This window comes from Fukomys damarensis, unplaced genomic scaffold (genome assembly GCF_012274545.1).
Source record: "Fukomys damarensis isolate Sample0158 unplaced genomic scaffold, DMR_v1.0_HiC HiC_scaffold_3, whole genome shotgun sequence".
Taxonomy (NCBI): domain Eukaryota; kingdom Metazoa; phylum Chordata; class Mammalia; order Rodentia; family Bathyergidae; genus Fukomys; species Fukomys damarensis.
The window spans coordinates 31,751,679-31,774,674 of record NW_022900915.1 but is presented as its reverse complement, the minus strand read 5'-3'; the positions used below and the strand labels follow the sequence as shown (position 1 = coordinate 31,774,674).

Here is a 22,996-nt window from a genome sequence, read left to right as displayed (position 1 = left end):
ACTTATATAGTAGGTAATCAATAATTATTGGATTGAATTTATATCTGTTTTAGGTACTTTGCAGCAACTCAATTTGAACCTCTGGCAGCAAGATCTGCTTTTCCTTGTTTCGATGAACCAGCGTTTAAAGCTACATTTGTCATTAGGATCATAAGGGATGAGCAATACACTGCTTTATCAAATATGCCTAAGGTACCATTCCATTTTTTTAATGTAAAATCTTTGGGTAGATCTCTTTCTTTAAGGACACCTGATTTTGTCTTTGACAGACTGTTGCTAAAAATGATTAGCTATACCCCCATGCACACTACTAGTACTCAAATAAAAAATCAAACACAGGTATTTGTTGGGATCAGTTGGGAAGTCAGCCTGTGGAACACCCAAAGAAAGACAGACCTGTTGGACTTGGAAGGTGTGGACAGGAAATGTGTCCTATTTATGAAGTTATGTAAATTTAATACTGTGAACTAGTACAAGATGAGAGTGATAATTTCTGAGACAGTGAATTTGCTAATCTAGTGTTATTTGGTAGTATGGAATCATGATTGTTCTTGGTGGTTTGTGGGTAGATTAAAAATTGACATTGGAGTAATTTGGAGGTTGATGACATGAACAGGAGACTCTTGAGTATTCTGAGTGGGCAGTAAGCATGAAATCAGAGTAATTTCCATGCCAACTAGAACCTAGAGTGTCCTGTTGTCTTACACATCTTAGGGAGCTTCCTGGAATAATGTGGCTAGGGCAGAGGAGATCCATGTCCTGTAGGCAGCAACAGACAACATGATCTGGCCTTATCTGGAATGGTGCTCCAATAACTCCACTTTGTCTATACTCTTCAATTCAACTTTTGCAGCAAGTGGATGTCTGTTTGCCTGGTATCCCAAAACAGAATTTAATTAATGGTTGGAAAATTCTACACATTGATTGCATTCCTTCATCTTGTGTCTGCTGCAGACTTTTCTGGTGATTTGCTGCCTTTGATCTTACCCTTCTTGGGGTCCTCGACGTGTTTTTGTAGCGGTAAAGGAAGAGTGATCGCTAGGTCATAGGAAAGGATTTAGGTTTTTGGTGGAATTACTTGCTCTAATGTACACATATGTAAAGCTACCCAGGGGCTACAAACTCAAGAATTTCCACTGTACTTAGTGTGTCATGATGATGAACGATGGTAGAACAAATTGAGACCAAGGGCCATGCTCTCTCCAAAAACTTTGGCTGAGAGATTAAGATACACTAGCATCTTTGCTATTCATTTCTTTTTTAGTTTGTCTGTGTATTTGTTACTGTCACGTATTCCTGCAATTTTAGAACTATTATGTTTTCTCTTTTCCTGTAGAAATCATCAGTCCCTATGGAAGATGGACTTGTTCAGGATGAGTTTTTTGAGAGTGTGAAGATGAGCACCTACCTGGTCGCTTTCATTATAGGCGAGATGAAGAACCTGAGTCAGGATGTAAATGGAACTCTGGTATGCAGTAACTGTCCCAGGGGAGGTTAAGAGAAATTCTTGCTTTAATGACTCTTTGTAGTTGGCTTATATAGAAAAATAAGCTTTTGGATCACATTCTGACAATTTATACCAGAAATGCTCTTTACTTACTGTTACTTATTATTTTTAGTTTAATGCTTGAAAGTCAGCAATTTTCAAGTTTCTTAATACTTTTATGACAGACTTCTAGTAGGATAACATATATACATATATCTAAAGATTTATCTGCACTTTGCAAAATAGATTCTTTATTCTAACAAGGGTTCTCTTTTTTCTTTGTCCTGTGAAGGATTATTTAATTGGATTTTATAGTTTAATTTCATAGTAGAGAACTAGTATTTTTCACTATAACTATATTTTTCACATAACTGATATATAGAAGAAGGAAAGGTTTTTTAAATACATTTTACACCCCCTTCCTTCTTTCTTCTCTCCATGTGTCCCTCTCATCTACGGTGTTGTCCTCTTACTAACCATAGGATTAACTTCAAATACATTCTGATATTCAAATTCTTCCTTATAAACTCAGCTATGTTTTCAATTTCTATAATGAGAATTCTTCTATCTAGCCAAGCTGAAGTATTCGTTACTCACATGGTATGTACTCCTCAGTCTCATGTATCTCTTTTTCTCTCTTGCTGTATGCGTGTAGAAAGAGAGGGAGACATTAAGAGAAGAGTTTCAGGTGACTTCTTTCTCCCTTTTATTTACCTGTATTAGGAAGCAACATGGTTAAACATAGATCCTGGAGTCTTCCTGGACTGGAATCCCTCCTATATATCTTAGCAGCTCTGAGCCCTTGAGCAGACTATATTCTAATCCTCTTTATACCTCACCTTCCACAACTCTGGTATCATATACACATATACACGTGCACAGACACTCTCACACGAAAACCCATATAACATGAATATGCATATTATATGTACATAGATAGAATGCACACTCCCTTTGTCCCATATATAAATACATTGTGAATCCTTTACATGTCAGTAGATATAATCTAATTTTTACTACTACTCAGTAGTAATGTGTTTTGAAAAATTACATGAATATAAAGTTTATTCATTTCCTCCCTTTTAGGAAATGAACATAACATGCATGGAATTTTACTTTGTGCTAGCATCTGTCTTAGGCACTCGATTATAAACATTTTTTCATTTTATAAACTGAATGAAGGGAGGGCTTACCCTCATCTTGCTGATGAGGGAGCAGTGTGTCAGGTAAGGTGATTGAACCATACCCAGTAAGTGACCGTGACAATCTCATAGATTCTTGTGTCTTTGGTAAGCACCAAATGATACAACTTCTGTAGATAGCGTGACCAGAAATTTAAGACTTGGAGTTTTGTTCTGCTAAAATGACTTAAATTAAAATGTCACGATTTCTAGTATGGCTTCTATTTTGTGATATGTGACAGTAGATCTATTTAACAAGATTTAGGAAGAAAGGTAGTAGAGCTGTATTTAATAATGTGATTCTTACTAAGCAACTAAAAATGTCAAAGTTGACTGTTGTGAGTCCCATTCAGTAATAAAGACTGCTTTACAGCTGGAGGTGTAGCTCTGTGGTATTGTGCTTCTCTGGTATCCTGGAAATATGAACTAAGGTTAATAATATCAACAAGAATGAAAAGGGGAACTAGGGAGGGAGGGAGCGAGGTGGATGGAAGATTTAAAAAAGAAACAAACTGTATTATGAACGTGTACCAACTCCCCAAGATGATTGTAAAATGTATGTACTACAAACATTTACTAATAAAAATTTAAAAGAGCATGTCAGAGGCTTAAAGAGAAAAGAACATTTATTTTATCATTCTTTTCTTCCTCATTATTTAAACCTCTCTCTGCCTTCAGACTATCAGAATTACCTCGGAAATTCTAGGTCAGTTGTGAAATACATTGCTTTACTTACTTGTCTTGATGTTTTTGGTTTTGTTTTGTTTTTTGCCATTGTGTGCTTTCACTTTTATCATAGATAGTCTTACTTAGTAGAATCAGAATTTAATCATGTCAGTCCACATCTGACATTGCACATTTAAATAGAGCCTTCATAGTATTATCTGTGTGGTTATTATTCTCATTTATTCACATTTAATCAGGAGAAAACATTTCTTTCCACTGAAAACATTTCTACTTCAAGTATCTTTTTACCCTCCTGGGACCTTTTGCAATTTACGTTATTCTGAAGAGTCTTATCTAATCAGATATTCTGGATCGACTTGACACTGTGTTTGTTTGTTTGTGTTTATTTGTTTGTTTAGGAACATATGCTTTTTTGTGTCCAGTTACCTGTTTAGGAAGGCTTATTTTTCAGAAAATTTAGTATTGAAACTTTTGATATTTTCTCCCTTTATACATCTATCTCGGAAGACTTATTCTTTTTTGTGGAAAAAATGAGATCTGGTTCTGTTTTTGCTTTTGTTAATTTTTCTTACTAATGTAAGGAAAAGATAACTGAATCCTAACAAATCTGTTGTTCCACAATATCAGAGAGCTGATCAGTATCTTTATACAGTAGTTGTGTTTTTACAATCAACCATAAGGTCCTTGTAAGATATGCTAAGAAAAGTTCTAAATTATAAATCTTAAACCCAGCTGAATTCCATTTAACAGTGTTTTTTGTTTGTTTACTTTTGGGTTTTGATTGGGAATCAAGCCTCACTTTAGGCATGGTAAGCATGGGCTCTACCACTGAGCTACATCCCCAGCCCCCACTAGTGTTTATAGAGTGTTCTCATCAATCCTGTCATGCTGTTCAAGACTTCTTGGCTGACATATATTGTGCTCTTTACTTTTTGCTGTTTCTGTTGTCCTTAGAATTTTGAGGAAGATTTCTCACTATTAAAACTCATAAAGCATGTTCTTTTAAGAAAAAGAAGGAAAAGAAAATAAACTGCCATTTTCTTCTAGATATTATATTTCAGAAATGGAGATAAGTACATTTTTGGGTCAGATTTCAGTTGTTTATAGTTATTTGTATCTAACTTATGTATTTATCCCACAAAAAAAAAATAGCCATTTAAATAATGTGGATGATTTCTTCTGCTTTCCTTCTTAGTGAATGCCCTGGAATGAATAGGCAGTGGAAGACATGAGTCTGTTGTTCTTTAGTTGGTTTTAGTTTTGTGTACCACTCACTGTAAGCATTTCAGCTTGTTTTTACAGTGTGTCTATCTGTCTGTCTGTCTATTTATCTATCTCAGTAAGTTTTTTCAGCACTGGAAGAAAATCTGGCTTAGTCATACTTACTGAGAGTATTTTGCTCTCTAATGAGTTTTCTGCAATACAATTTCAAGAACTGGAATTTAGTCCTCATAGGTTAACTTCAGAACTAACTCCACTGTAAGATGTTACTTCTCTGCATTTAGATGCCAGGCACTAGGATAGGTGCTGAATGGATAAAAGTTTTTGTCCTTCAAATAAATAAGGATGGGAAACCTTAGGTAATGAAACAGGAAGAATGTCATAAAATAAAATGAGTAAAAGTTTACAAACTGCTGTCAGATGGCTCAAACTAGTTTATTTGTAAAGTTATGATAGCTTGAAAGTACAGGAACCAATAAAGGTTTTTTGGAGTGTGGTATGCATGAAAGTACTTGCTAAACTCTGTGGAGACTAAAATAACTATAAGTAATAATATCTGTCCTGAAAGATCTCATAGAAATCTGTGCATTTCTCAGACATGCTGATCCTGAATTATGGCATTTTAGTTGCATCTGTCCTCACATCCTACATAATATTCCTTTTAGGTTTCTATATATACTGTACCAGAAAAAATTGGTCAAGTTCGTCATGCCTTGGAAACAACAGTGAAGCTTCTTGAGTTTTATCAAAACTACTTTGAAATTCAGTACCCACTTAAAAAATTGGGTAAGTATCAATGCCTCTGATTGCAGTTATCACTGAGATATTCTTTAAATGTTTTTTTAAAGAGCTTTTGTCAGTTAAAAAAAAAAACAAGAAACATTGTTAATGTCTTAAAAATTGTTAAGATTGTTTACATTCCATGACGGTATCTGAACCTATAGCCTAAAACACTTAGAAGTTTATGGGCCTGTCACAGTGATATTGTGTGAGAGTTTGTCGAGACCTTAGCCTGGAGTTTGACAAGAAAAATCCTAATTCAAAAATAAAACTGCGTAATGGAAGTTCAGGAAAGCAAGATTTCAGCACTGTTCTATGTGGATTGGCCCTAAACTTTATCCTCATCTATGAAGCTGGTTCATTGGAAGGAATTAGCCACTTTTTTTCTTCAACAAGGGACAATGGAACAGTGACCAAAAGGGAGGGACAATGAAACAGTGACCCAAAGGGATGTGATCAGATATTCCTTGTCTGATGGCTGAGACATCAGAACTACTGTAAGGATGACTCCATTTGTTAGAGGGTATGGGAAGAATTCTCAGCCTTCACAGTGATAAACTCATGGGTAAAATATTTTGGTTTAGCAAGGGAGCACCTAACATGAAGGAAAGTTGATCACTTCTTTCCTGTTACGTACAGATTTGGTGGCCATTCCTGACTTTGAAGCAGGAGCAATGGAAAATTGGGGCTTGCTCACCTTCCGTGAAGAGACCCTTCTGTATGACAATAATACTTCTTCAGTGGCGGATAGAAAACTGGTTACTAAAATCATTGCTCATGAGCTGGCCCACCAGGTACTAGCACCCAGTGCCATTACATCTCATACTTGCTGTCTACTTCATGTCTTAGAATTTTAGAATACATGTAAATGTTACTAATTATTCCACTTTTCTTTTAGTATTGCTTTCTTTAATAATAAAAAGATGCCTTTTAACACAGATTTAGATTTCCAGATGAAAATGCTATCTACAGCATTTACAGTTAAAGCATTTTCACATCCGCATTTCACTTAACCACTTTAAGGTAGGTAATAATCCCATTGTACAGGTTTGGAAACTGAGGATTGGCTTAAATAAATGATTCACACAGCTAATTTTCCCCCTCCTAATACAAATTTCCTTTCCCTCTGACAAATGCCAACTGCCCAGTGTAACTTTCTGGAAAGAATCCTTTTCCATAAGTTGCAATCTTTTCTGACAACTCTTGAACCATAGTTGTCAAGTCTGGATTTTTTCATTTTCTGCTGCAAATCCTCAAGTACCTATTAATGTGGGAGAGGGATTCTAAGTAAATGGCTAGGGTATTATGTGTATAACATGGAGTAAAAGAAAGGAAACTGCGTGGGGATATAACATCCCTTCTCACCTCTGTTGGGCCCAGGATGTGTGTGAGGGTGTGGTTTGGGATGTCGTGGAGTGGCGTATATGAAAGAAGAAAAGGAAGTGTGTTGGTCAATTTACTCTCTGCCTCCAACACAGTTTGTGCATGACTTTGTAGCCCTGTGAAGACTTCTTGGAAAGCTGGCATATGAAGCATATCTTTAATGTTATGAATAGGCCATGGAGATAAGTTGTCTCTTGTGGGACCTCTTTGCTGTTTTCTTTGGGACTTACAAGTCATCTTTCTCTGAACCAAGTTTTAAGATAATTTTAAAAGTATTTTATATTAGTATCTAGTCACCCTGTCTTTTGCTGTTAATTTGAGATAAACTCTAGGCCACAGTGACTAAATTGCATACTCTATGACCACTTTTATTTGAAGGATTTTCACATACAGTTTCTTTAGAAGTCTCCTATAATTTTTTCTTCCTTTTTACTGCCTCATGGAAGAAAATTCTTGAAGTTCTTGCTTTCATTTTTTTTATATACATGCTAACTTTATTTAAAATTTTTGTTTGAATTCTGGTTTAAGTCATGCAAACACTGTCTTTAGCTTGGGAACTGAGGAAAAATGTGAAATACAGGCCCCTTCTCTTTCATAAGAAATCTCTTCCTTAGAAAGTTTGAGTCTTTCATGAGTGGTTATAAACATGATGGAAAGTAATCTTACTAACGATACTAGCAAGTGAAAACATTTCTTTATCTAAGAAATCCTTTTATGAGGTAGCTAAAAAATGCTTTTATTTCCTTATATAGCATGTTTTTAAAATTTACATATGCTAATGAATATATTAGTAAGCATTCTTGCTTTTTCTCATTTAAGACAAAATGAAAATTTCTATTTTACTATTAAAGTAGATTTCAATAATTTTCAATCTTTAATTGATTTGACTGTACTTTATTTGGAGTATAATACTAGGACACTTTTAAAATATTCTGATCTGGTTGTAGGAAGTTTATCTGTCAATTCAGCCAATTGTTGGAAAATTCTTGAGAATGTTTATGTTATGTTGGTTAACAGTTTGTTTTTCTGGCAGTGGTTTGGTAATCTGGTAACAATGCAGTGGTGGAATGATCTATGGCTAAATGAAGGTTTTGCAACATTCATGGAGTATTTCTCTTTGGAAAAAATCTTTAAAGAGCTTTCAAGTGTAAGTACAGTATTTCTTTGTCCTACTAGAAATGCTAGGAGGAAAAACAGTCAACTCACATTTTCCTTGTATTTTTTATGTATTTAGGATAATGAAAATATTTCTAGAAAGCTATAAAATTTACCCTTGTTGCTCATGTCTATCCCTTTTGAGATTTAACAATGAAAATTATGCTTCCGTTTATTGGTTTCATTAAAAGGTGAAATTATGTAAGATTACATATTTTTGTCATTAAGATGACTGTCTTAGGGCCGGGATTTAGCTTAGTAGTTCCACCACCTGCCTCGCAAGCACAAGGACCCGAGTTCGATTTCTGATACCAAAAAAAAAAAGTATCTTAAATTACACTGCTGCATTTTATTTTTGACAGATGTGGTCCTTTCTGCCAGAAATAATGTAAATAAGGTTCAAAAGCCTCTTTTTGCAAAACACAACCTTTTAATACTGTGTATATGTAGAGGAAAAAAGTTTAAACATTTTGTGTCAGTGCATCTCTTATCTCTGTGGGCACTCTTATAACAGTGATATATAGGTTAATACAAACAGTCTGCCACAAACCATCTTTTGTGTCCTTTCTCAAACATTTGGAATACCATTCTATTACAGACAGACATAATAGTGTTGTCATTGTGTTATTAGATTCTGTGAAGACACTTCCTATACTTAGGGGTATTCAGATATACCAAATCATTGACCTGTTTTTACCAAAATAATTCAAGCTGTGAGTGGAAAGTGTAAGTATTCCTTACAATCCTAATACAGTGACTATTCAACTTCCTGGAGACATGATTCAAACTGCTTTAGAACAGAATTATTCTTAGGGATTTCAGTTTGAAATTTTTGTATAGAAATTTTTTAAAGATTCAAATAATGGAATTAAATGTTAGCTAAAAGGCTAAGCAAAGTATTCAAAATCTGTGTGTACTACTTAATGATGTAATGAGATATACAGTTTCACCACTTGGTGGTGCCCAGAATGTTTAAAAATCCCTAATAAATAGTCTAGGGGAGCTCATCTGCCAAGGTCTCAGAGTTCTTTATGTTAAAAAGTTTTATTTAAAATGAACTTCATTTTTTTTGGTTGTTGTTGTTCTTTGTTTTTTGTTGTTGTTTTTGGTACTGTGGATCGAACTCGGGACCTTGTGCTTGCGATGCAAGCAGCAGAACCACTGAGCTAAATCTCCCGCCCAAGAGAAATGTATATATTATGTTAAAATAAAATAGGAGCTATATATGAGAAATCTGCTTAAGGCCCAGGTTTTTTTCTTTTTAAATTTCAGATTTTATCTAAAAGTATATTTTTAACCTTTTGAGAATGTTCATCTTGACTGTCCATATTTGGAATTTGTTTAGTAATAGATCCTTAATTCATTTTTATGCTCTTGTTTAGATAATGCTGATTTTCATGTGTCCAGGTTATAACTATTTTTAAATTTAAGGACTATGTATGAGGGTTATAGTCTTTCTCTGCTTTGAAAAGTTTATATTCTGAAGTTTAGTGAAAATTTTTTTTCAGAATGATTTTAAATAGTAATTAGTATAATTCACATAAATGTTAAAGTTACTTCTATCTTTGATACTGTTTATATCCTAGTCTGTTTAATTTTTTGATAGTATGAAGATTTCTTAGATGCTCGATTTAAAACCATGAGGAAAGATGCTTTGAATTCATCTCATCCAATATTATCATCTGTTCGGTCTTCAGAACAAATTGAAGAAATGTTTGATTCTCTTTCCTATTTTAAGGTACTGCTGTACACAAAAAAAGTACCTGTAGTAGGCTTCAAGTTAATTTTGTATGTGAGCAAGCTGTATGATTTAAATTATGTTTAAAATTTTTATTTAGATAATTTTAACAGTTACATGAGTATTATTTTCAGATGTCCTGTTGAATTTTTAAATGTTTAAATTGTAAATTTTGAACTTAATTTTTTGTTTTTTCTTTCTGTGTCTCCCTTCTAAGTTCTCTGACTAGTATTCCAGGCAGTCACCAAGATCTTAAGCAGTGCATCTTTTAAAGTTGATATACTCTACAGATCTTAAAGTGGCGGGGAAGGTTCTAAGCAAGCCCTTAGCTGTTTTATGCAGAATTGTGGTGTTTTCTAAAGTTAGGATTGCTAAAACAAGTAAGCAAAAAGATATTTTAAGGATCAAAGATTGGAGCCCAGGATGAGAAACACTGAAGGGGATGAAAAAAACAAGAAAATTAGAAACATCATCATTCATATTTGCAGTGGGGAAGAGATGAATGTTATGGCTCATTGGCCTCCTTATTCTGGTTGTCAGATTAATTGGTTCATAAATTTCTCTACTATGTAGAGAAGATAATACACAAAACATGTGAGATACAATTCATATAATTATAGAACTCAAAGTTTAGGTGATGAGTAGTAAGAGGTGTTATGTGCTAGAGTACAGGGAATTTCTGCATGACATACTGAGGAAGGATTCTTCGGAAAAAATGGGAATTAAAATGAGTTAAATATTAAGATTATAGGTAAAGAGGAATGGGAGAACAGGGTAGGTCAGGGATGGAATAGTAGGATTTATAAAGAAGAAGTCAAGGATACTGATGAATATTTGTTTAGCGAACGCATGTTTGACTACAGTGCAAACTGTGTGTGCAGTACCATAAGAAAGATAGGTGGGGCCCAGTTGGCAGAGGTTCTGAGTGCCAAAAGGAATCTGGATGTTTTGTCTGTAAACAGTGGGAAGCTTTAGAAGATTTTTCTAGCCGAGGAATGACTGGATTAGAGTTACTATTTAGGAAAAAATTAAATTAGTTTCAGTTTATAAAGTGAATTTAAGTGGGCAGAAACCTAAAGTCAGAAAATTGATGTAGTTCAGCCATGTAGTGGTAAAAGTTTGAAATAAGGACTGGTAGTAAGGCTAGACAGAAAACAATGGATATAAAAACACACCATGGAGGTAGGGACTTAGAAACAGTGATAGGGTAAGACAGGTAAGGAAGATTTTTCCAGATTAAAGCCTACTGAAAATTATGAATGGTCATTAGTTTTTGTTCTGTTAATGGGAATATTACAGCACAGAGGAAAAAGTTGCTGATGATGTAGAGATGAGGGCAGTGGGGAACATGAAAGGGTACTTCAATTTATAGAGCAATTGATAACTGAAGTTTACAAATGAGAGTGTGGGTATTTATTTTTTATATGTACTGATAATCTTGATGGCTTAACATTGATACATTTTTGTCACATGTGGAATTCATTCAGAAATTATGTTAGTGCTTCTTACTAGGCATTGCAGTAGGCACTGCTTTAGTGTAGTTGAGTTTTCCAGTTGTCTCACTTAACCTACCGTCTACAAGAGGAAATAAAAATTTCTACTGCAGATGGAGATATATGATGTTTCAAATTAAAAAAGACTTCACCAACATGTATAATAGACAAAGTAAAATAAGAAAACATTGTTCGTAAGGGAAGGAAAACTAGATAGGAAGAGCAAGGGGGAAAGAAAGGAAGGAAAAAGGAAAAAAGAAAAGAAGGAAAAAAATGGAAGCAGAGCTTTTGTGCATAGGGGAAGAAGAGTTGAAGGAAAAGGAGGGAGAAAAATAAAAGGAATCAAGATATATCATGTACATGTATAAATTCCCTATGATGAATGTAATCATTATGTATATCTAGATTGTACCAATAAAATTAAAAATTAAAAAAAAAGACTTTACAAAGGAGGTGATCATTTTGAGGTTGGGAATGATCACTTGTGTATGAGGCAATGTAGTGTGGCTGTAGAGTTGCATACCTGGTTGTGAATTATTAATGTATGCTTGTGGCCCTATATATTCATTGGTTTCAAACACATTAGTCTGTACTCTTCAAGAAGAGAGATCCTGCTAACTTCAGCAAGGTGGTATACTAAATTTATAAAGTAATATACACCTGGCAGAGAAACTTTTGAGAGCTCTGCTAATTTATTTTGTCTGTGGCAGCATAGCCTCATGGATTCAACTGATATTTAAGCATTGGGGATGGGTTGAGGATGCCATAGAAAATTTAGTATTTTTAATTTAAAATATATTTATAAATACTGAGCATGTCACTGTTAACACTTGAAACAGTATACTGATCAGATACAAGGATTCATGGTAGAATTAGTACACATAGGAATTCTAGTAATTATTTTTCAAATCTCTTAATGTTAAGATAATTTGAATAGAGTTGATGTTGACCTATAGGAGATTACCAAAACATATATAAAAGTACATGTTTAGAATGATTATTTTGAAGTTTAGTTTTTCAATACTGTAACCTATAAAATTTCTGCCTTTTTCCTCACCTTTTTTTTTGTATAGGGAGCTTCTCTCTTGCTGATGCTGAAAACCTACCTTAGTGAAGACATATTTCAACACGCCCTTATTCTTTACCTACATAATCATAGCTATGCATCCATTCAGAGTGATGATTTGTGGGATAGCTTTAATGAGGTAAGTGACCTGGTTAGTTTACTTAAGTCCTGACTTCTTATTGAAAGAACTCTTCTGTTTATATTTTTATCACATAAGTTAATGAGTCTAGGATGCCAAGGATAGTTATTTAGGAAATAGGTTGATGGAGCTTGGTATATAAATATTTGTGAATAGAATACTGATTTTAAAGTCAAGAAATGGGAGTGTAACTGTTTTTTTGTTGAAAACAGTGGGGCTATTATTATTTTATATCTTAATGATCATTCCGAATTTATTAGAAAGTTTTCTCTGTATTCATAGATATTACTGTATTTTTGAAATTGGATCTTTCTTCAAAAAACTTGCCCCATTCTTCTGGTTTTTCTACCTTTCATTCTTGGTTCTACATGGTTCCCTATGAATCTCTTATCTTTTGAATCCAGATTACTCTTCAGTAGATGATGTATCACAAGCTGAGTGTCATGAGCTGCATACTGCTGTTAGGTCATTTTGTTCTTTGGATTTTTTTATGCCTACAAATGCTCTAACAAGCTGTATCATTATATAGCAGTTATGCTTCAAAGCAGTGCATGAACCCAGTCTGCCTCATGCGTGTATGTTGAACAACCCTGATAAGCATTTGAGTTTGTTATTCTGCTCTAGATAAATTTTTCTTCTTGTTCTGGAAGATCACAGATGTAGTTGAAAAATTGATGAATAATCTGGATCTGTCCCCCAGAAAAACCACGTATTTTAACACAGTTTCAAAGTTTTATGCATGATGGATTAAAAACCCTTGCATTGGATTTTTCCCCTATATACTTCCTGTTTCCTTACCTGATCTGAATCTTAGTGTTTTGTAGCTATTAACTTCTTGTGCCAAGATGTATCTTCCTTACTCTCTGAATATCCTAATCATATAGTAGCATTTCAGTTGAAAGTCATGTTACTTACTTTATACCCATTGTCTTATCTCTGGACATTTAGAACATATTTCTGCCTTGCACTCTGACTCAGTTTTTGCATCATGATGTTGTCCGATCCCAACCTACTACTTAACAGTATCTTCATAATCTTCATATCTTCAGTGCTTTCAGCATCCACAATAAATAATGCAGTGGCCTCTTCATTTCAGTACTGCTTCAAACACCTAAAAATACCTTGCTTTTCTTCCCAACCTCTTGTCTAGAAGTAAATGCGTAAGACATATGAGAAATACAAGATTAATATCACAATGAATTAGGGAAGAATTGCTCCATTCTTTTGTGCTTTAAATAAATGGGCCTATGATGATTGTGATAAGGCCTCCTGTAATGGTGTAATGTTATAAATTTAGGCACATGGATTTTTTCAAATCTATGTGTAATCATTGATACCACATGTCTTGATGAGTGTGGGCTTTAAAGGTCTATAAACTTCTGACACTAGACACTAGCTTTGCAGATAAGGTCATGTGCTTTCTAGAAAAGAAGATCCGCAGTCATCAAAGTTTTACCAGTGCTCTCTAAAGAAATTTAGTTAGGGGAACTGACTCTTGTGCTACTTCTGCTTCCTGGCAGTCCCACAGGATTAAGTCTTTAAAAATGAATACTTAGAAGGCAGAGGGTAGAAGAATAAAAAGAAACCTGGGCTTGCCTGATTCACAGTACTAGTAGCAATGCCATTCTAGAATGCATTTTAGTCATATCTTCTATTTTGTAGTAATATGACTTGATAGAGTGCTTGTACCTTCTTCGGGAGTTTAATCTCAACAAATTTAAGGATGTTAATCTTTTTTTGTTACTGTTGGTTTTTTGAGACAGGGTCTCACTATGTAGTTGAGACTGACCTGGAACTCACTGTGGAGCCCAGGCTGGTCTGGAACTCTCAGCGATCCTCCTGCCTCAGCCTCCCGAGTGCTGGGATTACAGGCATGAACCACCATGCCTGGCTAAGGATGTTAATCTTTTTTTGATACTGTTGGTTTTTTGAGACAGGGTCTCACTATGTAGTTGAGACTGACCTGGAACTCACTGTGGAGCCCAGGCTGGTCTGGAACTCTCAGCGATCCTCCTGCCTCAGCCTCCCGAGTGCTGGGATTACAGGCATGAACCACCATGCCTGGCTAAGGATGTTAATCTTTTTTGTTTTTTTGAGACAGAGATTTGCTCTGTATTTCCAGCTGGCCTTGAACTCACTATGTATTCTAGGCTGGGCTCAAACTTGTGATCCTCCTGCCTCAGCCTCCTGAGTGCTGAGATTACAGGTGTGTGCCACCATACCCAGCTTCAAGGATGTTGATCTTAGTGAATTATTGGTTGATCTCATATGTATTGCTTTTCAATGTAATCTGTTTCTCACATCCTTAGTTATCACTCAGTTCTGTTCCAGATTACTTTTCACTTGTAAGTTTCTCTCTTTATCTAGATTAGAAATATAAATTCAACTCAGCATCAATGGCTTTTTAATACTAACCTTAATTGTAGTCTATAAAATGAAGTAGGGAAAAGGTATAGATGAATTAAATCATAGAAACTGTAAATTAAATTTTATCTTTAAGCAAAAATATTTATTCTTCTTTTATAGGTTACAAACAAAACTCTAGATGTAAAGAAAATGATGAAAACCTGGACTCTGCAGAAAGGATTTCCTTTAGTGACTGTTCACAGGAAAGGAATGGAACTCTCTATAAAACAAGAGAGATTCTTCTTAAGTATGAAACCTGAAGTTCAGACTGCAGATGCAAAGTACATATAATCTTTCATTCTATTCAATCTCTTTTTTTTTCTTTAGGATTTTTAAATGTTTTGTAATCATAAGCTTTTACAAAAACCTAACAGTATTATCCCTATCTGGGAATAGCTTTTAAAATTTCATCTTCATGCTGAGATATTAGAAAGAGCTAATCTTACAATATTTTTTTTACAGCTACCTTTGGCATATTCCAATATCTTATGTTACTGATGGAAAAAATTATTCAGAATATCATGCAGTATCATTACTGGACAAGAAATCAGGTCTGACTATAATTAATACCTTTCTGATAAGAAATTGCAAACAGCATAATTTTTTAAAATTTTATTGGTACATTTTAGGTATACAGTATAATGACATTCATCGTTGGAAATTTGTACCTTTGTATACTATATCTTGGTTCTTATTTTTCCCCCTTCCCCTGCCCTCCTTTCGACCCCTCCACCCATCCTATTTACAAAGACTTTGTTTCCATTTTTTTCCTTTTCTCACATTAATTCCATTCCCTTCTTTCCTTTCCCCAACCCCTCCAACTTCCCCTTCCCCTTTGGACCTTTTCTTCCTATTTCACATTATTGTACCTTTCGATCCTTTTTTACACTTGCAAAAAGCATAATTTTTAAAAGCAGACTAAAGAGCAGATAAGATATTACACATCCCATTGTGTATACTCTCTGAACTGGCTTTGTAAAGTGAAACTGATTGTGGGTATATAAAAGGGCCTTTACCCATAAGAAGTACATACCAAAAGTTGCAAGGAATGTCCTGGTAGTCCTGGTAGAACCTAGATAATAGCAAATGTTTTATTTTCATCCCCTGGGTAATATTTAATCTTAAAAACTTCATAGTAATAGAAGTAGAGCAGTTTCTTAAAACATGCTATCTGCAGTCTGCTTTCTAAGGGTGAGCTATTGCAACTGCAGTTTAACAAGTCTCCTAGATGATTTATGTGTACAATAAAGGTCAATTCAAGGCCTATATTTAGAGTAAATAATCAGTATGTCCTGCAGACAGAACATATATTTTTGGTAATGAGAAGATGGGACAAGAATGTCATAGCAAGGAGGAGGAAGATAATAAAACAAAGAAGCAGCAGGATGAGTACCCTTAATCCAAAAATACAAAATCTGAAACATTTTGAGCTCCAACATGACATTCAGAATGTTTCAGATTTTGAAGACTTCAAAATTAGCTGTACTCACCCAGTAAAATCTATAAAAATCTCCAGTATCTTAAAAAAAAAAACAAAAACACAAATCTCAATCACTTCTGGTCTCAAGTATTTCAGGTAAGGGACAGTCAGCTGTATATGGTAACCCACAAGTTGTTTTTAAAAAGCAGTGGAAGTGTAGCTTGTGACCATCTTATCAAATACCACTGCGATGTGCCACACTATGTATCCTCTTAATCTGTCTTGAAATAGCGAGGCTCTTCAGCTCTGTAGAAGCCATTAATGATGCTTTAGATTTAAGTAAAAGGGAAAAATTCTATTTGAATTTAGATCTGGTGTTCAAGCATATGTTTTTGAGAGGTAAATTTAGGGCCTGATTTTGGAGCCATGTTGTTCACTTCTTGGCTCTGGATTTTTGGTGAATTATGTGACATCTCTGAGCCTCATTCCTTCAAATACAGAATGGAGATGGTCATTATATTTACCTTATGGAGTTGTGGCAAGGGTTATTTGAGTTGATTCATGTAAAGTTCCTAAAATAGCATCTTGTGTGTGTTTTGTGCTTTATAAATATTTATTATCACTAATATTATTTGTATATCTATATAAATCTCATAATATATCCACTTTACACAAAATTTGGAAAATGAAAACCAAATCTTATTATCCTGCCATAACTACTCTCCTGATTATTTCTTTCCAGTCATTTTAAAAATACTTGGTTGAAGTACTTACATAAATGTGATTTTTGTATCTTGCCTTTTTAAAAAAGTTACATAGTAATTGACTTGGCTTGCCTGTGAGACACTCAATTCACCCTTTGTCTTTATTTAAAACATTCCCCAATAAAAATTTTGAATCTTAATTTTTTTCTTTATATGAACTTTTTATTGGAAATGCTTCTCAAAACACGAGGACTGTGTTACCCTGAGACATGGAACTAAATTGCCCCTGTTGTAAGGTAACAGTTGACAGTGCTATCTTATGTGTATGAATGTGCCACTTTTGTTGCAGTTAGCAAACTGCACCAGAGTGTTAATAGTGACAGCCTCGATGGCAATCTTATCATTTAAAGCCTGAGGAGCAGTCAATGGTGTCATCCTGGCTTTGATTAATATAGCATGGCTGTGGATCCCGGGAAGTGCTGCCTTCTTTGGTGAAACCAAACTCTAGAACTTTTATGTGGGCCCAAGAAGAACCCTTTGGCCGCAGAGAGAACAAATGACCTTGTCTTATGTCTAACGGCACAGCAACAACATGACTAGAATGTTTACAAGAAATCAGTAAGGAAATTTTGCAAACTCCCGTTAGTATTATTAATTTTTTGCTGTATTAGAAATAATTGAACAATAAGAAGTTTGCTTCTATCTCTTTGTTCTTAATATAGGCTTAGTTTACATGTAAGCTTATTGCACTCTTTTTTAGGCTCATACCATAAGGACTAGCTTTAGATTTCTCTTTCTGAACCCTTACCTGATGGTCTTTGCTTTTGCTGCACAAAAACTCTTTCAGCAACTCAACCCATACTTGTCTCTGGGCCTTTGCTTATGCCCTTTTCACTCCTCAAAAAACACCCTCGATTCCCACTCCCTTCAGCTCCCATTCATTTTCAGATCATAACTCAGCCCCTGCTTACCACAGGAAATCTTCCCTCATCCCAAGACAAGGTTGATGCCCTATTTATGTATTTCTGTAATATTTCCTACTTGTAATTTACTGTAGGTACTATTTTACTTATATTTATCCCCATGTTAGATATATTCCCCTGAGGGTAAGGATTGTGGCTATGAGTCACTTTTGTAAACTTAGCACTCAGTAGACTTGTACTAATTTATTGAGTGAATGAATAAATGCTAGTCTATAATGAATTGACTCAATTTCAAATTCAGCCACAAAAAATTCTAGGAAAAGAAAAGTCAAAGCCTGATAAAATATCTTATTTGCCTTCATTTGAAAGATCCTTAGGAAAAAATATGCAAAATGTCTTATGATATAATTGGTTTAATCCAGAGCTGTAGGTCGGCCATTAAATGATGAAAGCTGTATCTCTTCTCAGCTTATTTTCCTTGCTGCCTCTACTGTTTTAATTTTTGCTACTTCAGGTTTCGAGAGACCACATTGAAAATGTCTGTTCATACAAAACAATTTGATGCTGAGAACGATTGAATCTTCTTAGTTCCTGATACTCCAATGAGAATTGCTCTTACTTTAATTGCATTTTCATTTTTTTCTGTTCTCAAAAGGAATATCGCAGTGTGTGATTCCAGGTTTATTTTATGACATATGACTTTACTACAGTATATAATTTTAATAACTTGTTAAATATGGTAGTGTATTTTCATATATTCTAATTGTATATATTCTAATTTTCTAATTCTAATTTCATATATTTTAATTTTCATATATTTTCTAATGCTGATAATCCATCACTCTTTCAGTTATAATAGATAGAGTTACATTTTGTCAATATCTTCGTCACTATACTCCATATACATGAATTTTGAACAATTATGTATTGTGCATTAAAAGAGCAAAATTAGGCTGATTTTCATTGCTTCACATTAAAGACATTACCACAAAACAGTGTTGTGCTCTCCTTTTTTTTCTCCCTCCTTCACCTGGATCAACATCTTACTCAAACCTAAAGTCTTTAACTATAGGAGATATTTATTTTAAACCTAACATCAAACATTTATGTTTCTGAAAGCATATCACCATTCCAGAAATATTTCTGTGAAACTAAAAGATATGTCATTGGAGAGAAAGACAATTGGGGAGAAAGAATAAGAAAGGGTATATAATTAAGAAATTTATCTTATGTCGGTCTCTGCTTTTACCTTTTTCCTCCCTAGTAATACAAAGGAGAAAGGAAAGGATATTAGAGAAAGGAATGCTTTTTAACAAGGAGAATGTGGTTGGACATAGAGTCCTCTGGAACAAATTAGGCATCAAATTTTGTAACTTTGTAGTAAAACATAGTTTTTGTTTCAATGCTTTAATGTGTCTTTGTGAAACAGTAATTCATTTTCATATTTCATTGACAAATGGCTTTTTAAAATCACAGTCATATTGCTTCATCTGAGTTTTTGACATTTAAAATTGGAGTTGTTCATTCGTTTTTACTACTGATTGAACTGTGAAAATTAAACTATTAATCATTTAAGGATTATAATTAAAAACATATGAAGGTAGCCTCATCCACATTTGAGCTCTGGGATATAGTTACCTCCTTTGTGTTCAAAACTATTATTTCTTAATACTTGTTTTAAGGTCCTGTGTTCTAGATCATTCAAAAGACCAGAAAGAGACTAACACATTGATTCTTTAAGTGATAGCTCTTATTTCTGTGCTGTTGTCTTCACTGCGTATGTTCTGTCAACTTGATGGCAGCAATAGCTTCACTCCCTGCTGTGCTCCTCTTCGCTACCATCTGGGCTTGGAAAGGTTTACAGCATGGTAACTTGCTTATCAGCCAGGGTACTCAGTACTCCATGATTTCTCCATCCATCCAGTGAAACAGTTGTCATGCTTACCATTTCTTGTCTCCTTTTTTGGGCAGTGGAGATTTGGGCTGTGCCCCCTTTCTTCCCAAGGACTTTTCTGGAAAAAGGCTCTATGGGAGATTATGTTTGTTGACCTGGACAATGTTTTTGTTTTATTGTTGTTGTTGTTGTTGTTTTAACTAGCTCATAATAAAGTTAATTTCATTAGTGATAAAGTTTGTTTAAAATGGCTCCAACTTGAAGCAGCTACTGTTGCCATGGCAAATATTCCTTAGAACAGTATCCTGCTCTGAAAAGGGAATAAACCTATTTAATCAATCTTTCCCACCTGCTGCTGTATCAGCAATACAACATAATGTAATATGGAATTTTTTTTTCATTTTCTTTGTATTGAGTTTATTGGTACAATCTAGGTATACAATACTGTTACGTTCGTTATTGGGATCTTGTACCTTCACATGACAGGTCTTGATTCTCATTTTTTCCCCTTGTCCCTGCCCTCCCTTCACCCCCTCTTCCCCTCCACATTTACAAACACTTTATTTCCATTTTTTCAATTTCTCATTTTTTTCCTCTCCCTTATTACCTTTCCCCCACCCTTCCCACTTTCCCTACACCTTTAGCCCTTTACTTCCTATTTCACATTTTTAATTATCTCATTAGGATCCTGTGTACTATTATAGTTTTTCACACCAGAGAAACTATTTGTTATTTCAGTTAAATAAATCTCTGTATGAACATTAAAAATAGGGAATCCTAAAATCAAACTAAAAAGGAAAGTAAAAGAGAAAAGGCAATGATGTAAGATTAAAATAATCCTTAATTCTGAAGATGAAATAGTATGGAATTTTTTAATGAAAAATACTACTGAACTGATATATCCTGTTAAGATGTGATCAGAGTACCTTAACCATCTTAGATATCTTTTGCAGTATCAATAGGATTGGAGTTTCAAAGATATTAAGAGAATCTAATGAATTTTAATATTTCATGCTTTTGGATTAATAAACCCTAAAGCTTCAGGTACTGATGTATAATTCTTCAATTTAAAATGTGATTCTAAAGCATTTTGTATACAAAAAATTTTGTTACAGAAGTATTACAATAAAAAATATTAAAACAATCTAAATGTTTCAAAAATAGGAGATTGTTTAAACTGTGGTAGTTAAGTGGGAAAAAGCTTGACTGGAAATAGTCTTCAAAATGCTTGTCTCAGTTAAGATTATTATTCTAATCTCTATTCTTTTTAATTTTAACAATTTTTAAAATACTCATTAGATATAGGAGCAAAAATTACATTTCAGATCTCTACAACTTGTTTAGATACGATTTGAAACTATGTTCCATGATAGTTATTTTTTCATTGCATTCAATTTTTTAATGCCTTTTTAAATACATTGTTCTAGAGGCTGGGATATTTAGCAGTGAACAAAATAGTAAGCCTGTGGGGTTTATATTCTAATAAATAGCAAACCTCAAGATGCTTATTAGAAACACAATTATATTGAATCCACATTCTTTTTGACAAATTTAAAAATATTTCTTGATTAGTAATTTTAAGGCGTTTTAAAATTCATACTTCTATCTTATAGTAAGTTAGCTCCTTGTTGTTTTTATATTAGTTGAAAAAATTCTATAAAATTTCTAATAGTTCTCTCAATATTTATATATGTAACGATAGGGATCCTCCAAATAGCACATACCACTTTTAACTCAGTTTTTATGTATTTGTTACTAATGAAACTTTTAAGTTTTCCCTTTATTTTGCTAGCTTTGAGTTATGTAGCTTTTCTACTTGGCTCTGTTCTTCTTTTTTTAACATAAAAAAAACAAAGACTGAGCTGGAAAGCATCTTACATAACCTCTCACTGTTTCCCCTGCTGTCGGACTCTGCACATGATTTCCTTTCTTCCTCTTGTCTCTCTTCCAGTCATAATGAATGTGGGAGTCAGGTCCCTGGACAGATGTCATGTACATTTGGGCCTTAAACACTTATGTTCCTACTAACACTTTTCACCATGCTAATGCCTTTACTATATTCTGAAGTCACTTAGAAAAATGACAACTTAGATGTCATTTCTTCAAAGAAACCTCTCCTGACCTTCTACTGAGTGAAACATTTCTTATGTGCACTGCCATCAATATCATTTTTATATCAATGGCATTGTGTAATGTTGTACTTATCCAGTGATGGTGAGCTGATGGCATGCTTCCTACAGGTGACTGCTACCATTGTAAACTCTAAAAAGTTCCCCATCGCTCTGTTAAACCATAAAAGCAGAGTCATATTTACCTTGTTCACCATTTGCTCTCCAGTGCCTAGTACAGACCCAATAGTGCTCAGAAAATAACTAATTCTGGAATGAGTGATGATCTTCATTTAGGTGAAAATAGGTACACAAAAATGGCATCTAGTTTCTTACTAAAATAGTAAAATATAAAAACATGCCATGTCAACTTTGAAATAAAGAAAGCACTTATTTAAAATTGTTTCGTACCAAATTGTTCTCTCTGAAAGTCTCATTTATGATCTGTCATAGGTACCATCAATCTTACAGAGCAAGTGCAATGGGTCAAAGTCAATGCAAACATGACTGGCTATTACATTGTGCACTATGAAGACGATGACTGGGCCGCACTCATCCAACAGCTGAAAAGAAATCCTTATGTCCTGAGTGACAAAGACCGAGCCAGCCTCATCAACAACATCTTTGAACTTGCAGGGTAGAGTATTTTGGATTGGGTTGTAGTACTGTACTGTCTTTTAAACAAGGGTTATTGATATAAAGAATATTTCAGAAAAACAGTTTAAATAGTATGTATAGACTGTTGGGTGCAGTTCATTTGGATGATTAGACAAATATAAGACAGGTTCTTTGCTTTCTGGGAGTTTAAAAACATCATCTGGGCATGGTGGTACATGGCTGTAATCCTAGCACTGTGGATAAAAATTCAAGGCCAGCCTGGCCTACATAGTGAGCTCAAAACCAGCCAGAACTACATAGCGAGACCCTGTCTCAACAAACAAACAAATAGAAGAAGAAAGAAACATCAGCTACAAATGTATTAAACAGTTAAATAAAACAACCAGGGCTGCATATTTTGCTACATACATTACTTAGGACTTTAAGCTTTGTTTTGTTTTGTGAGAGAATTCTTTTCAAGCAACAGTTGGCCCCCACATAAAGCTCAGTACTTACTGGTTGGTTTGACCAACACTTCTGATAGCTGAAGTGTCTTTATCTGTGTACTGTTTGCCTTCCCAACCCTTTACACATTATCGAATCACAAAACCAATA

General features: G+C 34.3%; 1 protein-coding gene across 1 annotated transcript in view; it reads left to right on the top strand.

Annotated features, from left to right (window-relative positions):
- The window catches only part of Lnpep (leucyl and cystinyl aminopeptidase), a 52,240-nt gene that overhangs the window by 13,929 nt on the left and 15,315 nt on the right, over window positions 1–22,996 (top strand). The window contains exons 3-12 of the mRNA XM_010621844.3: window positions 54–192; window positions 1,337–1,468; window positions 5,241–5,361; window positions 5,995–6,149; window positions 7,772–7,885; window positions 9,500–9,631; window positions 12,198–12,329; window positions 14,856–15,016; window positions 15,198–15,286; window positions 22,238–22,421. Coding sequence (XP_010620146.1) covers window positions 54–192; window positions 1,337–1,468; window positions 5,241–5,361; window positions 5,995–6,149; window positions 7,772–7,885; window positions 9,500–9,631; window positions 12,198–12,329; window positions 14,856–15,016; window positions 15,198–15,286; window positions 22,238–22,421 — 1,359 coding nt within the window. The remainder of the gene's footprint in view (window positions 1–53; window positions 193–1,336; window positions 1,469–5,240; window positions 5,362–5,994; window positions 6,150–7,771; window positions 7,886–9,499; window positions 9,632–12,197; window positions 12,330–14,855; window positions 15,017–15,197; window positions 15,287–22,237; window positions 22,422–22,996) is intronic.